At 43.1% G+C, this 18,002-nt stretch overlaps 1 protein-coding gene across 1 annotated transcript in view; it reads right to left on the bottom strand.

Annotated features, from left to right (window-relative positions):
* PLXND1 (plexin D1) overlaps positions 1-18,002 on the bottom strand; it is a 200,692-nt gene that overhangs the window by 113,564 nt on the left and 69,126 nt on the right. Inside the window, exons 6-8 of the mRNA XM_020981108.2 lie at positions 17,206-17,383; positions 9,645-9,753; positions 3,231-3,333 (exon numbers count right to left, since the gene is read on the bottom strand). Coding sequence (XP_020836767.1) covers positions 3,231-3,333; positions 9,645-9,753; positions 17,206-17,383 — 390 coding nt within the window. The remainder of the gene's footprint in view (positions 1-3,230; positions 3,334-9,644; positions 9,754-17,205; positions 17,384-18,002) is intronic.

An 18,002-nucleotide genomic window follows, 5' to 3' on the forward strand; every position in this document is an offset into this window, starting at 1 on the left:
ACTTCTTCTTGCCAGCTGCCTTGGTGTCCCCATTGGGTAGCCTGGACTACTGGCCAGACCTCATGCTTGCCCTTCTATTTTGGGGGGCTTTGTCTGGTAGGAGCCATAGGAACAGACTGAAAGAGAAAACCAAATGGGTTGTGGATAAGATATGTTGAGGTCTGCCAATAAGCAATTTAAACAGCTGCTCTTGTAGGGGTGGGAGGCTTTTTTCTTGGAAGCATGAATCTTTTCTGGTCATTTCAATAACAGAATCTCTTATTATCCAGAACTATCTTTCTGCTTATTTTGAGTGTTCATTCCCAATGAACCACTTTGCTCTGTTCTTTCCAGTATAAGGAAAGACAATAACAGAAGCAAAAGAAAAGCCAAATGGTCTCACCTCCTCTTCAAATTCTTTTCTGCCATAAGCAGTAGCAATCTTTTGATTTCTCTTCCTCTAGTAGAGTTTTTAAAAAAAAGTCATCTTTAAAAAAAATCATCTTTAGCAACTTCACTGGCCTCAGTTCATTCTAAGTTTATCACTTCAATCAATCAACATTTATTAAGTGCCTACTATGTGCCAGGCACTGTGCCAAGTGCAGTAGTTCTCTCCCTACTCTCACAGGCCAATGCCACGTATTTCTGAGCCATGGCTTAAATACAGAAAGTAAAAACAAAACCCCAAACCTCCAAGTCAGGGAGGAAGTACTCCTGCAGGTACTCTGTGTATTCTAGGCTGTGGCCTAGATTTCCTCATTGGTGGAGATCAATGCCTTGCACCTACATGAGGAGCAGGACAAAGTTGGTGAGAGCAGGGGAGAAAGGAGATCTCTGGCCTCTTCAATCTCTTCAGCTGTTTTGGGCTCTGCAGCTACTTTTGATTTCCAGCTTCAAGACAGAAGATGGAAGATGCCAACCCCACTTCAGGTTGCTGAAGGAAAAGCTCTGGGAAGAAGGCGACGTGAGAGGAGCTGGCTGCCTCTATCATGTCCTGGCCCCAGCTTCCTACATCGGATATTTCAGGGAACTTTCCCTTGGGTGAGATCCGGGAATCTCTCTCTTGGTTGAGCTGAAATTCTTTGCTCTCAATGGAAGAGCTCCTTTCACTCTGTACTGTCTGGTATGTATTCTCCCACAGATATTTTCTCTGACTCCTATTTTCCACCAAATTGAATAAATGGGTTTCTTGACTAAGTGTTATGTGTGTCCATTGAGGACCTGATATTCAGCAGGAAAGGGGTCAAGCCTTACATATAAAGGTTGGGGTCCTGCTTCCCCAATAATGAAACAATGATCAGAAGTTACTTTGAATCTGATCACAACACCTAGATTAATAATATTTAAGGGAGTAGATGGGTATAATTTTAGCCCAGTACTTCCTCTCTCTGAGGAGAACAGAGCGGCCAAACCACCTGGCCTCAGCCCTCCTGTTTCCTCACCTGGTAGGAATTAAAGTCTCCCTTGGAGAAGGGTGGGGGAGAAGAGGCTATTCTGCCTCCATTAGAGCGGCACAAAGATATGCATGGTGGACAGCCCTCGCCAAATGGATACATGTATACATACATGCATATATATGTACACATATATGTTTATGTGTGTGAACATATACACATATGAGGCAGCTAGGTGGCACAGGAGACCTGAAGTCAGGAAGACCCAAGTTCAAATCTGACCTCAAACGCTAGCTATGTAACCCTAGGTAAGTCACTTGATCCCTGTTTGCCTCAGTTTCCTCATCTGTAAAATGAGCTAGAGAAGGAAATGACAAACCAATCCAGTATCTTTGCCAAGAAAACCCTACCTGGGGTCATGAAAAGTTGGACACAACTGAAATGACTGAACAACAACAAAATATATACATATGCCTATTTCATATAAAAGAAAGTTTCAATGAAGAAAGAAAAATAGCAACAGAGATGCTCAGAATTTCACAGAAGACAAAATCCAAAAATAGTAGCTAGCAATAAAGCCCTCAGTGCAAGGAGGCAAATTTGCCACCATAGGCTTCCCAGAGATTGGGTAGGATAGGACCTGTGCTTGGAATAGAGCTTTGGAAGCTAGGGATCCCTTAAAGGAACAGGGGATGTAGAAATGGGGTTGGTAAAATTCCAGAGGAGTTATGCTCATATGAGGAGACCTAGGAACCAGATAGACAAACATAGTGGAAAGCATTGGGTAAGGATCAACACAGGTAGAAACAGAAATGGTGTTAACATTAGAGTAAGTATACTATGGACAGGGGTGTGCTGGAGCCAGCTCATACTGGCTTGCAAGAATCAACTGTTAAATAATCAGTGTGAGCATTTATGTCTCAGGAAATTGGCAAATACTAGGAATCAGGGTTTGATTTATTACTCCGTTGATTGTCTAGACTTAAGAAAGTGATGGGAGAAATATTAACAATGTAGATTAAACTCAAAAAGTATATCATGCATATTTTAAAGAGCTGGTTGTTAAATATTTAACCACTCACCCCTGACTATAAATCTCCTGGACAAAAAGAGGAAAGAGATGATGCAATCAGGAAACAAATCACAAGCCCAATTCTGACATATGGAACATAAGCATGATAGAGTAGTTATGGAAGATTTTAATTACCCACATCTGTCAAAGGCAAAACAGCTAATAATTTCTTAATGATAACTTGTGCCTTCACAAAGTAGAGAAACCAACAAGGGGAAATTCTGCACTGGACTTGATTCTGACCAACAAGGAAAGTGTGGTTGCTGGAATAGAAATGATAGCAATTTTATGGGGAAATGACCACTCCATCATAGAATTTTTGATAGAGGAGAATTCAGCTGGTAATAATCTAACATGTACCCTAGATTTTGGAAGAACAGATTTTAAAAGGCTCAAAGAAAGGAGAGGTAGGATCCTATGGACCAAAGCCTCAAGGGGAAGTCAGCTCAGAGTAGAGGGTCTCAAGAATGAAACCCTGAAGGCACCAAGAGAAGGGAATCTGATGAGGAGAGAAAGAGTGAATTACTAAAGAGACCGATACGGATGCAGAGAGAACTCACTTAACCACCTTGGATTTTATGAAGACGTGTATGGAAGATGAAAGCAAGGGCAGGGAATGGAGGGTCAATGCAAAATTGGGGCACAATACACTTAAGAGGATTAAAGAAGACCCTGACCTGGGCATGGGGACCCTGATCTTCCCACCAACCCCGCTGAGAGCCTTTAGAGAAAACACAGAGGTACAGATGTTTACAGGGAAGGGGATTCTGATGTGTCCAACTTACTGTGGGGTTTGCTGTGCTTCCACACTCCGACACGTTGGAGACACAGGTATGCTGCTGAGTGCACCAGAAACAGGGCCATCGGGTGGACAGACAGCTGGTGCATCTGAAAAACACAACGAAGGTGGGGCCTTTTAACATCCATGGCACTCCCCCAAATGCTTCCCTACGTCCACTGCTCCCCAACACAGACCTTCCATTCCCACTCACCCAGTATCCTTCACTGTCTGCTGGACATCACACCTCTATACCCACTTCAGGGCCTTTGTTTGGGCTGTTCTCACCTGGAATCCAATTTCTCTTCAATAATTCAAATCTACTCAGTCTTCATGACCCAAGTCAGTTGCCACCTTTGAGAAAGAAGCCTTCCCTGACCACCCCATCCCACACTGAGCTCTTTCCTGCAGGAATTACCTATCGGGCACTTAGCTTATTTTATCTAACATTCAATCTCATTCAATTTCATCTAATAAGCCCCCACTGTGCTAAGCTCTGGAGATACAAAGACAAAAACAAAACCTAAAACAGGACCTGCCCTCAAGGAGCTTACATTCTACTTGTACTACTGGTTATCTTTTCACATGTTTATGCCCTGTTGTTCCAACTAGACTGTGAGCTCTTGTCTTACATAACCTTTCCATAACAGGAACTGGCATAGAATTAGGCCCACAGTAGATGCTCAAAAAATACTCATGATCCTAGAATGTTGGAACTGCAAGATTCCATAGACCAGAGGATGTTGGAATATATACAGATGAATGATTCTTGGTGGGCAGATTGAATGAATATAGAATGACACAGATCAGAGGAAACTTGGAACACAAAATATTAGAATACAAGATATGTCAAGGATAGGAGGGACTTTAGAAAACAGAAGGGTAGAAAGGGAAGAGGAGTTAGAACACAGAACATGAGAAGTAAAAGGGTCTTAGAACATAAAATATCAGAGGGTAAAGACTATTTAGAACACAGTATATTGGAGATAAAGGGGTCTTAGAACACAAAATGTCAGAGAGTAAAGAGTATTTAGAATTTAGAACATGTGAGTATGAAGGGAATGTCAAACTTAAGCCTTCAGAAATGGAAGGTGCCTTAAAGATTAGTCAGCTAGTCCTATTTTCTTATTTTATATGAGATCTAGAAAAGGAAAGTGACTTTTTAAATTAAGGTCACAGAGCAAGTTAGTTGGAGAGATGGAAGAAAAGGCCAGGTTTCCTGACTCCTAGAGAAAGGCTTTTCCCACCACACCATGTTGGGTGAATTAAACCAGATTCACAAGCCCTGCTGATTCTGGCTCTGGACTTGGGGTCCAACATTGCTCCTGGACTTGTGGGATTAGCCCCGTGCACAGGCCTTGAGGTCTGGGGCTTCAGGTCTCCTCTCCCTTGCCCACCCCCTCTGCATGTCTCTTCAGGCATGGAGGCCGACCCTCAGCTTGACCCACAACTAGCAGGTCTGGTCTTCATATAGAACCAGAGACAGGTCTGGGGAAAGATAAGCCAAGAGAATAAGACCTAGATTGGAGTTAAAATGGACCTTAAAGGTCTTCCCATTCAGCCCTCTTATTTTACAGATGAGAAAACTGAGGCTCAGAGGTGGACTTGACCAAGGTTACAGAAGTAGTAAGTGACACAGCCAGCATTTGAACCCAGGACCTGTGATTCTACATTCAATGCTCTTTCCACTGCATTATCAGTGGTGCTGACCCCTCCCAAGGGATTCTGAGACATGAAGCTGTCATACATGTTGGGACTCTGTGAAGAATCAGGCTCAAACACTGGGGGCCAAGGACTGAGATTGCCCACCTCCATCTGGTTTGAATCACCTCTCCATCCTTGACTCACACATAACCTGCTGACTATGCCAGAGGCAGGGGACTAGGAAACTTTTTCTGAGCAAACAATTAATACTGATTTTGAAGAGAGAGCACTGTGGCATAGTGGGAAAAGCACTCAGTTTGGAATTAGATGTCCTGGGTTCAAATTCCAGTTTTGCCACTGACCAGATATGACCTAGGACAAGTCATTTCACTTCTATAAACCTGAGTTTCCTCAAAATGAAAAGTTTGGACAAGATGATGTTGAGGTCCAACTCAGAAATCTTTTGACATTCATTTCTAACAAGTGAGAGAAGGGGGAAAAGTTTAGTCCCTGGGAAACTCAGGGAAACTCAGTGACTACCACTCCTGGTCCCTCCAACTCCATTCCCTGCCTTCAAAGAGCTTAAATTCTATTGGTATTGTTGGCTTGTCTTTTGATGTTTTTATACTGTCTTCAAGTAGACCAGAGGTTCTCAATCTTTTTTTTTTTTTTGCGAGTCATAGGCCCCTTGGGCAGTCTGGTAAAGTTTATGGACCCTTTCCCAGAATAGTATTTTTAAATGCACAAAATAAAGGACATAGGATTACCATGGAAATCAGTTATATAGGAATACAGTTACCAAACTTAAAAAAAAAAAAGTTCACAGACCCCAAGCTAAGAACCCCAGACCTATACTGGGAGCTCTATGAGGGCAAAATTCACTTCCTGTACCCTTCTGGGCTATCGGAAGGACTCAAAAATACTAAGAATCCTTGAATGTCAGAATCTTTCCTAGGCTCCTCGGGCTCTGTTATCTTGACCCTCAGATGACAATCTCTCTCACTCCTTGCTGGAAATTTCCACTGAGAGCCTCAATTTTCCCATCCAGTCTCACAGTAATAATAGGCTTTGAAAACCCACTAATCTGCTTCATTTTGGACAGCTAAGCAGCCAGAGACCCAGAGTGAGAACCTGTACACAATCAGAGAGCTTGAGAATCAAAGAAATCATAGGATTTGAGAGCCAGAGGGGATCATTTAATAGATGAGGACATTGAGGCCCAGAGACAGGAAGGCATTTGCTCAGGGTCTCTGTGAACAGTGGACAGAGCTGGGATTCAAACTTGTCTTCTCACCGAGCACCAAGTTCTTCCTCTACATGCAGATTTCTAAGGATCCTGGGGACGCTGCCAAACCCCATCCTGGAGCAAGGACTATGTGTTTTTGCTTGTGTTTAGACCCTCCAGCATTTAGGACAGTGCCCGGTACACAGTAAACATTTAATAAATGCTTGTTAACTTGATTTGATTGCCACGTCAGGTGAGAGGTCAAGCTATAGGATTGCCCTTTAAGCTGTATTTGGAAAGGCCAGATATAGTCAGGACCAGTGAGGGCCTCTGAACCCCAAACTAGCTTAGGAACTTAAGTGAGGGGGGACCACTTACTCTTCACCTCTTTCTAAGACCTCAATACTACTTTAACAGAAAAAAAAGACAAGCAAAGAAGAAAAGAAAGGCTAGTTTGGGGAGGGGGAGCTGAGATGCCGGGGGCTCAAGAAGTTTCCCACAGACCAACATCCTTTGTGGTTTAGGACTCAAGGGAACAGGATCCCAAATGGGCCTCCTAGAAAGCCAAAATCTCATCTACTTTTTCTGTTAGGGAATCGTGGTACCTGGCAGTTTTCCTTCTTAGACAATCCCTCGGCTTCGGGGGTGGCGGGGGCTTTCCTGCTTTATTAACTGGAAACTTTTCTCCAGCTGCCCTTCCCCAAACACAAGTCACCCAGTTCCAGAAGGGATGCTGATTACATCCTGAGCTACCACTTCATTCACATATTGGAAAATGACCCGGTGAGACTGAGCTATATGAGGAATGGTTAAAAGATCTAGGGATGTTGAGACTAGAAATAATAATAGTTAGCATTTACATAGTGCTCTGTTTATGAGTATTTCTCTACATTATCTCATTTGATTCCCCTAACAATCCTATGAGGTAGGTGTTATTATCATCCCCATTTTACAGGTGAGAAAACTGAGGCTTTGAGAAGTTAAATGACTTGCCCAGGGTCATACAGCTAATAAACATCTGGGGCAGGATTGGAATTCAGGACCTCCTGCATCTAAGGCCTACACTCTAGCCATTGTATCCATAGCTGCCTAGAAAAAAAGACTTGCTTGACTTAAAAATTCTTATTTCTTATAAGAGATGGCTAGGTGATCCAGTGGGTAGAGAGCCGGGACTGAAGTCGGAGAGATTCATCTTCCTGATGATGGAATCTGAATATGGCCTCAGATATTAAGGAGCTGTGACCCTGGGCAAGTCACTTAACCCCTATGTGCCTCAGTTTCCAAATCTGTAAAATGAACTGGAGAAGAACATGGCAAACCACTCCAGTATCATTGCCAGGAAAACCTCAAATGAGGTCATAAAGAATCAGACACAACTGAACAAGGTAGTACAGGGCCTAGAGAGCTGGTCCTAGAGTCAGGAAGACTCAAGTTCAAATCCTGGCTCGGACACTTACTGGGTGGCCCTAGGGAAATGACTTGACTTTTCTGTCTCAGTTTCCTCATTTGTAAGATGAGGGAGTTGACTCAGTGGTCCCTTCTGTTCTAAATCTATGATCCTGCAGGAAGTTGGGGGAGGGGAAGAAAGGAGAGCATGGTAGCAATGCCCTCCTTCCCCACCAAAAAAAGCAGGAGGAGGAGGAGGAGGAGGAGGAGAAGGAGGAGGAGGAGGAGAGGAGGAGGAGGAGGAGGAGGAGGAGGAGGAGGAGAGAAGAAGAAGAAGAAGAAGAAGAAGAAGAAGAGAAGAAGAAGAAGAAGAAGAAGAAGGGGAGGAGGAGGAGGAAGAAGGATGATCAAATAGAACAGAAGAGAGCAGGAGAGAGTTAGGAAGGGGACACAAACAAGCAGAGCTATTTTGTTACTCTTGCACTGAGGTTAATATACAGTTACAAACCACATGGAACAAGCTCACAGTTTCAGACAATCCTCCCTTCTGTTCTCTATATACTGAAATGTTTACGTTTGGTAAGTTAATAATAAAAAGGGAAATTTAAAGAAAAGAAAATTTAAAGAAAATAATTTAAGAAACTTAAAGAAAAATGTAATTTAAAGAAAATAATTTCAGAAAACTTAGAGAAAAATGTAATTTAAAGAAAATTTTTTTAAGAAAAGAATTTTTTTAAGAACAGAATTTCATTTAAAGAAAAGAATTTAATTTAATGGAAAAGGAAATTTAAAGAAAAGAAAAAAAGAAGATAAGAGAGATATGAATACTGTCTTCTAATACTTGAAGAGGTATAATGTGGACAAAGACATAGACATTTTTTGTGGATCTCCAGGGGCCATAATTGGGACCTGTGGGGATAGGTAGTTATAGGAGAAAAAGATTCTGAAGTGTGACACAGTGGAAAGAGAGCAGCTTCTGGAGTCTGAGGGCCTGAGTTTGAATCCCAGATCTGACCATCACTACCTGTGTGGCCTCCATGGGCCAGAGTATTAGTCATCAGTAGAATGAAGGCACAGGCTTAGATGCCCTCTAGTCTCCCTTCCAGCTCTCGATCTCTTGTGGCCAATAATGGGACAAGCTACCTTGGGAAATACAAAGCTCAGAGACTCACTCCTAGACTGTTCAGAGTAGGAAGGGCCCTATGAGATTATATGGTGTAACCCTTCATTTTACAGATGGGAAAATGGAGAGACAGAGAGGATGGGAGACTTAAAGTCACCCAGCTAGAGAGAAGCAGATTGGGGCCTGGGGCTGCCTTACCCAGAGTTCTAACCCAACACCATTGCTAGAGGTATTCAAATGAGATTGATAGCACCTTTTCAGGAAGGCTGATTTCCCTTCAGAATCCAAGATTCTGATTCTACAATTTTCTCTAGGGCCAAAACTGAGATCATCCTAGTATCTGATCATAATTTAATTCTCTTAATTCAACAACCACTTAATTAAATCCCTGATATAACGTAGGCACGCACGCATACTGCAGACACTGTGCTCAGTACGGGAGCTACAAAATTAACAAATAAGCAGTTCTTGTCCTCAGGGAGCTTATATTCTACTTGGAATGTGTGTGAGTGTGATATACTGTAGACACAGAGAAGTAAATATAGGATAAAAGCAAAGCAACCTAGATCTCCTGGTCCCATCCTAGTCCTAGACTAAAGATGATCTACTCCAATGCTTTAAGTTTACAAATGAAGTAACTAGGTATCACAATGGATAGAACACTGGGCCTACAGTCAGGAAGACCTGAGTTCAAATTTGATCTCAGACTAGTGTGACCTTGGGCCTCTGCCTCAGTTTTTTTCAACTGTGAAATGGAGAAATAACAGTACCTACCTCTCAGGGTTGTCATGAAGATCAAATTTGATCATATTTGCAAAGTGCTTAGCACAGTGCCTTGTACATAGCAACCATTATATAAATGTTAGATATTTTTATTATTATTAATTATTATCCATTTAATGTTAACAGGGCTCAAACAAGTTGTGAAAAGTCCCTTTAACAAGCTCAATAAGTAACATTGATCACTGATTACTGGGTTGAGTCCTTTTTTCCCCTTAGTCCCATCTCCCAACCAGGCGGTCCCCATGAGGGGTGTCACTCACGCTGTATGAGGGTAGACACGTCCTGTGCGGGTACAGTCATAGATGGTGAAATTGGCCCAGACGATGTTTCTGCCATTGACCTGCACAGCTGTCTGGACGGTCACGTGGTCTAGAATGGAATGGGGGAGAGGACAGGGAGAGAAAGAGAAGGATGTTTGTAAAGAATAGGAGGATTTGATTCCTGCTTATTCCCCTCTTTGGGGATGGGAGTATGCCTCAGTTTTCCCCCAAGAACAGCCCCCTAGGAGTAGGCACGAAGCATCTCTCTGGCTCCAAAATCTCTCTCCCATCACCTGAAATTCTACCACTGAAGCTTCAATCATGATAATAATAGCTACCATTTTTTCACAAGCATTTATTAAGCCCCTACTGTGTGCCAGAGACTATGCTAAAAAGAAGTGGATATAAAGAAAGGTAAAAACAGTCCCTGCCCTCAAGAAGCTCGCAGTCTATTGGGGGAGACAACATGTATGCACCCAGATACGTACAAGATACATAGAGGGTAGGTGGAAGGTAGCCTCAGAGGGAAGGGCACTAGCAGCTAGGGGGAGGGGAAAGGTCCTCCTGCAGGAGGTGGGGTTTGAGCAGAATATTGAAGAAAGCCAGGGATTCTGCAAGGGTAAGGTGAGGAAGCAGAGCATTCCTGGCATGGTGACCTCCAGTGCAAAAGGCACTCCTCTCGAGTGTCAGATCAAAAACGTAATTTGGAAACATTCAACAAAACCAATAAAGACGCAATACAACATAAGAAATATTCATTTGTGGTCTCTGAGTCAACAGGCAGCCTGAGTTTGACACCACTGCTGTGGGTAATAGGGAGCTACTGAAGTTTATTGAATAGTGAGGATGACATGATCAGACTTAACATTTTAGGAAAAAATCATTATGGCTTTTCTGTGGAAGATGGATTGGAGAACATGTGCCAATTACGCAGACTTTCAAATTGCTTTTCTCCTCAGAGTCCTCTCAGGTAGGTAGTATGAGAATTTTTAGGACCATTTCAAAGATGAAGAAAATAATAATAAAAAAAAAGATGAAGAAAATCTGAGGTTCCAAAAGGCTGGGAGGACTTGTCCAAATCCACATTGCTAGTAAGTTCTGGAGCTAAGGTTCTATTAAATCCAAGAGTCTTTATTATTAAGCACCCATTATGAGCCTGGGGCTAGTTATCCAGGATAAGAAGTCAAAAAGGAAACAGGTCTGGCCTTTCCGGAGCTTACATCATGGGGCCATAAGTTGAAGAGAGATAAATAAATACAAACTAACCCAGATTTCCTGCCTCCAAATACACTCTTTCATCAGCTACTGGAAGGGACCATGGAGGTGATCTACGTCAGCGTTCTCATTTTACTGACAAGGAAACTGGGGTCAAGAGAATTTAAATAGCCGGCCAATGGTCAACCAGACAATGAGTAGCAAAGCCTTTTGGGTTAAGTCGAGTTCCTGGTTAAAAGGTGAATGTTCCTGGGGATTGAGCCTTTAGTATCCACTCAACCTTTGGAGTAAATTTAGTTTGGGGACAGTAACAGGGAGGCAGGAGAGAAAGTTCTGGCATATTGGGCACTGCCAAGGGACAGCAGGCCAAAATGACGTGTGCGGACAGTAGTGTGATAGGAAGTGGGGGAGCAGCAGAGAAAAGGGAGTCTGGGAAGACCAGAGACAACCATGTGGCAAACCTGGGTATCCTTGGGAATTCCCCAGGACCCCAGTTCACTCCCCCTCCAAACAACATAGCTAGTTAAGAACAGCACCAGACCGGGTGTTAGAAAACCTGGCTGCTTATGATACACTGTGTGATTTCCAGAGTATTCCTTAACCTCTCTGGACTACAGCCTTGGAGGCTGTTATCTCCCACCTCCTTATTACTTCTCAGAGATGCTGGAAAGATAAATGAGGTCAGGCCTGGGGGAAAAAAAAATGAGCTTCTCAGAAGAAGAGGCTTTATCACCAGGAGAAGATAATTACTGTTCTCATTAAGCACTCTTCAGTATTATTTGTTCACCATAGAACCACAGAAGCCAAGTCCCCCAGTTTCCCTCTGTGAAATGCTGCCCTGGGTTGGGGTAGAGAGTGAGATAGGTTTGCTTCTTGTATCTCTTTGGATTCATAAGTAAAACAAAAACAAGCTGTATACCACCCATCTGCTCACACGCAAACCCAAACATACACACATACACACACATGCACATACACAGAGAGACCCCAACATACACTCATACACAAATAGAGACACAACCCAATACGCAGAAAGAAGCACATGTACAGCAACAAGAGTGGAATGGGGTTGGGAGAGAAACCCCAGAAAGTCTAATCTGTCAGTCTGGGCCAGAGAAACTGGAGGCCCCCAATCCACAAGGGTTTAATGGGTCCCCCCAGCAACCAGAGCTAGATTGCAAATGTTGCCTGGCAACTCTGAGCTGGATTCAGCTTGTGGGCATGATGCACATTGCATTCCCTTGTGTCCTGGGGCCCTGAGACTGGGGTAAGCTGAACAGGGCTGAGCACTCCCTTCAAAATGCTAAGGGACTGAAATCCCAGTCTGCTTGCCCCCAGGTAGGGCCCCATAGGCTAACCCTGATACACGGGGCCATGAGAAAACTCTTCAATTGTTCCACTGTCTGGCTGACACAATTTACTACTTTAGCCGTTCTCTGATTCTTTAAGGTGGATTAGTCTGGTCTTCCCCAGCTACAGCTTGGGTTCCCTGAGGACAGGGCCCGTGGGTGCTTAATTCAATTCAATAATGTCTATTAATGTGTGATTGTACATTTTGCTGGGGGAGATGCAAAGTTTAGTTAGTTAAGACTTGGTTCCTGCCCTCATAAAGTTTACAGTCTAGTTAAGGGCTAACATGCACACACTGAAAACTAGTACATAATATGACATGGTAAGTGCAAACTAGAGACAGATGCAAAACAGAGTACTCTGTAAGGTCTGATGGGGGTGATCACTAACTGGAGAAGGAGACTGCAGGCCAGGTGGGTTTCCTCAAAGTGTGTTGGATATTGACAGATGGATAGCAATTTAATAAGTGGAGAGAGGGAGAGAAACATTCTGACAGAGGAAAAAGATGGAAAAAAGTAGAGGAGGGGGAAGAAAGAATGAAAGATTTATTCAGGGTGGAGAGGGTAGAGTAGTTTAGAACACAAGAAGAATAAGCATTTATTAAGTACTTACTGTATGCCAGGCACCTGCTAAGCGCTGGCAACACAAAGAAAGGCAGAGAGAGTCCCTGGCCTCAAGGAGCTCACATTCTAATGGGAGAGACATCATGAAACTAACTAAGGACATACAAAATACATACAGGGTAGATGGAAGGTAATCTCAGAAGGGAAGACACTAGCAGTTGGGGAGTCTGGGAAACAAAGGCCTCCCACAGAAAGTGGGATCTGAGCTGGGTCTTGAAGGAAGCCAGGGAAGCTAAGAGGCAGAGCTGATGAGGGAGGGAATCCCCAGGCATGAGGGCCATGCAAAGGCAGGGCGATGGGCGAGGGAGTGGCATGTGGGAAGAACAGAATGCAGTTTGGCAGGATCATAGAACAGGAGGAAGGTAACAAAGTTTATAAGGTTGGAAAGGTGGGATGATGCCATAGTGCGGAGACCCTCAGTAGGCATTAAGAAGCCATTGAAAGACCTAGATCTGATTGCTTACCATCTCAGGGAGGAGTGAAGGGAGAAGGGGAGGGAAGGATAAAATTCGGAACTTAAAACTTTAAAAAAAATGAATTTTAACAATTGTGTTAACATGTAACAGGGAGAACACACACACACACACACACATACACACACAGAGTTGGTTGCTTCTTTTTGCTCAAAGATGACCAAAATGACATCACTATGGTGGAGTCAAGTTACAGCGTGTCTGACTGTGGCTGATCAAACCAACCGATACGAGCTCAGAATGTTCTACCACAGGTCAAGCACAAATTAGTCTATGTGAACATTTTGGTTGGATTCTTTAAATTTGCCCATCTCAAATTTCTTTTGAGATACTTCAGTTCTGCTTTGCTCATAGAGCACAGCACCTTCTCAGATGTGGGCATGCCATGCTGAGCGGTCCTGTGCCAGTGCCTCCCATGTCACACAATCAATTCCAAAGTTCTTAAGAGAGACCTTGAGAGTGTCCTTGCATCACTTCTTCTGACTTCCATGTGAACCCTTGCCTTGTATGAGTTCTGAATAAAATAGTCTTTTTGGAAAGTGTATGTTTGGCATTTGATATAGATAGATCTCTATCTATCTATCTATCTATCTATGCAGCCATTGAAGATTTTGGAGCAAAGGAACAACATGATTACTCTTATAAAAGATGGGTTAGAAGAGGGGAGGGAAGGATAGAGGTGAAAAGACCTAAAGTGATGGCAGCAGGAATAAAGAAGAAAAGGATGATGAAAGATGTTGAAGAAGTGACATGGATGGGACTTAGTAACTTAATCAATTAGCATTTATTAAGCACCTACTGTAAACCAAGCACTTCGCTAAGTACTAGGGATACAAGAAGAGGCAAAAGACAGCCCCTGCACTCAGGGGGGTCTAATGGGACAGACAACACACAAATAATTATGTACAAACATTGCTTAGGACAATGACTGGTGCAGAGTAGGCACTTCATAGAATTTGATTGATAAAACCATATACCAGGTAAACAGAAAATAATTAAGAGAGATAAAGACTCTAGTCTAGTATGTTTGGCAGGGAAGGGATTTTAGTTGGGATTGAGAGGAAGCTAGGAACATAAGTGACATAAGAGGTAGAAGAAAAGGAAAAGTCAATAACAGGAAGATTTCAAGTATGGAAGACAGGGTAAATGGTGGCACAACTGACAGAAACAGGGAAGTCAGAAGAAGTCACTTTATGGGGGAAATCACACCCTCGAGCTCTGGATTCTAGTCCTGGCTCACTCCTCATCCCCCAACTAGTTACAAGAGTTCATGCAGGGCAGCAAGGTGGCACAGTGGATCTGAGTTCAAATCTTACCTCAGACACATAACACTTACTAGCTGTGTGACTCTGGGAAAGTCACTTAACCCCAATTGCCTAACCAAAAAAAAAAAAAAAAGAGTTCATACAAATCACCTCGCCTTTCTGAGCTCCTGTTGTCTCATATGTAAAATAAGGATAATAACATCCAATGGACTGACTTTACTGGACTATATAAAGATCAAATAATGGATGAGAAACTCTGAGACATTATTCATATATAAAGTATTAAGGTGGCTGATCCACAATTATACCAAGGTCTCTAGTGTTGTGTCCCAGGGATCTGTCTATGGCCAGGTACCATTTAACATTTTTATCAACAACCTGGAGAAAGACAGCATGCTTATTAAATCGGAGGCTGAAAACTGACAGGTTACAATGACAGTGAGGCCCCCCCAAAAAAAGATTTTGACAGGCCAAATCTAATAAAAATTTAATAGGATAAATTTTTAATGCAAGTCTTATTCATGGATTTAAAAAATAAATTGACAAGTTCAAGATGGAGGAGGAATGGCTAGACAGCAAAAAATATCTGAGGGGTTTAGTGAAGTGCAAACTCAGTATGAGTCAACAGTATGATAACAGTATTCAAAAAAGAAAATTCCAACTTAGGCTGCATTAGGGAGCAGAAGAAGGGCAGGTAATAATCCCACTATAATCTGCCCCGGTCAGACTACCTCTTAATTACTGTGTTCAATTTTGGGCATCATATTTTAGGAATTACAGTGACAAGCTGGTAAATGTCCAAAGGAGGGCAATGAGGGTGGCAGCCTCATGAGATCAGATGTGAGGACTGGAGATATTTGGGAGGGTTGAGGGAGAGGAGGAATTTGATAACCATTTGCAAGTCTCTGAAGGGCTGCCATGTGCAAGAGTGATTAGACTTTTCCATTTAATCACAGAACACAGAACAGACAAGTCCAGGCTGTCCCAAAGTGAAATGGACTACCTCAGGAGGTAGTAACCTTCATATTACTAGAGGTATTTAAGCAAAGGTCAGATTACCATTTGCCAGATACATTGTAGATGGGATTCTTGGTCAAATACAGGTTGGGCCAGAAGGCCTCTGAGGTCCCTTTCAACTCTGAGATCCTGTAATTATATCTCCCAAAGCACCTAGCTCAATAAGCATTTTCTGTTTTTCATCTTTTCTAATTGTTCCCTATTGTCACTTTTGGATAACTTGTCATTATGTTGTTCAGTCATGTCCTACTCTTCGTGACTCCATTTGGGGTTTTCTTGCAAAGATACAGGAATGGTTTGCCATTTCTTTCTCCAGCTCATTTTACAGATGAGGAAACTGAGGCAAACATGGTAAAGTGACTTGCCCAGGGTCACACAGCTAGTGTCAGAGGCCAGATTTGAACTTAGGAAGTTGAGACTTCCTGACTCCAGGCCTGGCACTCTATTCATTGTGCCACTTAGCTGCCCTTAACTTATAATAGGGCAGCTCAAAGGCTTTTTTTCTGGCTACCAATACATAACAATAAAGGCAGGAATTTGGAACAAAGGATTGAGCTGAACTATAAAAGACTGCATGAAGCAGCATGGTGAATTGATCAGGTTCTGGCCTTAGAAGACCTAGGTCCAAATCCCATCTATAACTAAAGAGCTAATAGCCTGACCTTATCAAGGAGAGGCTTTCTAGTCATTACATTTTAGAGGACTGGAGGCAAGATGGCCTGCAGGTACCTTGAAAAGATGAAGCCCAGAAGCTTGGCAGCTCTGAGACCAGCAGAGACTTGCAACCATTAACCAGATGAGCATTGTCCAGCAGCCACCAAATAAGACTGATAGAGAATAATGCTTGGCAGAGACAATACACCACATGAGACCAACAGAATAAACATGGTGACACCACCAGCAGACACTGGTGCCATCTTTGGTGGAAGTTGTCCCTCCACATGTGTTCCCTATGTGGGTGCCCTTCTACACCTGCTCCCAAAGTGTGTCTACTCTTCCCACTGCTGGTATTGTATTTGCGGGATAATGTGTCCCTAGTTTATGGGAGGAAAGTGTTCTATTGCTACTTTCCTTACTATGATGCTTCATTAAATGCCTTGGCTTTGAACCAACTGCATTTTATATTTGACCACTAAAAGGTCCCATGTACAAGACAGAAGTAGCCCAAATACTACCTATAAGCTGTCTGAGGTACAGAAGATATCTTCTTACATCTATGGGTAGCTAGGTGGCATGTCAGATAAAGCACTGGGGCTGGAGTCAGGAAGAACTCAGAGTTCAAATCTGACTTTAGACACTTCCTAGCTGTGTGACTCTGGGCAAGTCACTTAACTTCTGTTCAACTAAAATTTCCCTAACTGTAAAATGGGATAATAATAGCACCTTTTTGCAGGCGTAGATGAGATATCTGTAAAGCACTTAGCACAGTGTCTGGCCTGTAGTAAGTGCTATATAAATGTTAGCTGTTATTGTTATTGTTGTTGTTATTCATTATTATTATTATTATTATTAATATTGTTATTATTATTATTTTCCCCACCATGCCTTGCCTGGGTTAGGCACATAGGAAGCAACTAATAAAGATCTAACGGGTTGCTTGCTGCCCTTCGGGTCTTACCTTGGTCTGATGGAAATTCAGGGTACTTGTCCCTAGGAAGGAAGTTGCAGTAGGCTATCTGGTGGCTGAAGTCTGGGCCGGGGACCCTGGCCACAGTGTGGATGCCATTCCCATAGTCACAGGCCATCTCCATCCCACTCAAACTGGGCATGTTGCCACTGATCTGGATGATCATACCCTGGAAATACAGGTGGCCGACGGGTGAGTGGTGACCTCCTCCCTTCCTTTCCCCAGCTTTCCGGCTCACTGGCCTCCCCTTCTCTGGACAGGGCCCCCTGAGACAAACCCTGGGAAGCTAGGGACATCAGATGGATGAGAGGAGGACGGCTTTGATGGGGATAAAGTAAAATATTTTTCTCCTTACTTCCATTATTCCTAGTCAATAAACATTCATTAAATGCCTATGATATACCAAGCACCCGATGTACTAAATGCTGGGAACACAAAAAGAGGGGAAAGATAGTCCCATCTCTCCAGAAGCTCCCAAACAGTGGGACTGTCCCCTTCTCACTAAGCCCACTACTAGGAGAGAAATTCATCACTGCAAGGTCATCATCTAATCCATTCTTCTGAAGCACAAGTCCACCCACTCTCCTTGAGCCTCAGACTGCCCTCTTTCAAATGGTCAGCAGGACTCTGGCGGTCAATATGGATTCAAAAGACCTAGATTCTAGTCCTGGCCCCTCCCCTCCATTAGTTCTGTGACCTGGGATAAGTCATTTCATTTCTCTGTGCCTCTGTTTCCTCCTCCATAAAGCAGGGATAATAAAACATGTCCTGCCTACTTCACAGGACTG

The sequence above is a fragment of the Phascolarctos cinereus genome, unplaced genomic scaffold, assembly GCF_003287225.1.
Source record: "Phascolarctos cinereus isolate Bilbo 61053 unplaced genomic scaffold, phaCin_HiC Scaffold_4;HRSCAF=312, whole genome shotgun sequence".
Taxonomy (NCBI): domain Eukaryota; kingdom Metazoa; phylum Chordata; class Mammalia; order Diprotodontia; family Phascolarctidae; genus Phascolarctos; species Phascolarctos cinereus.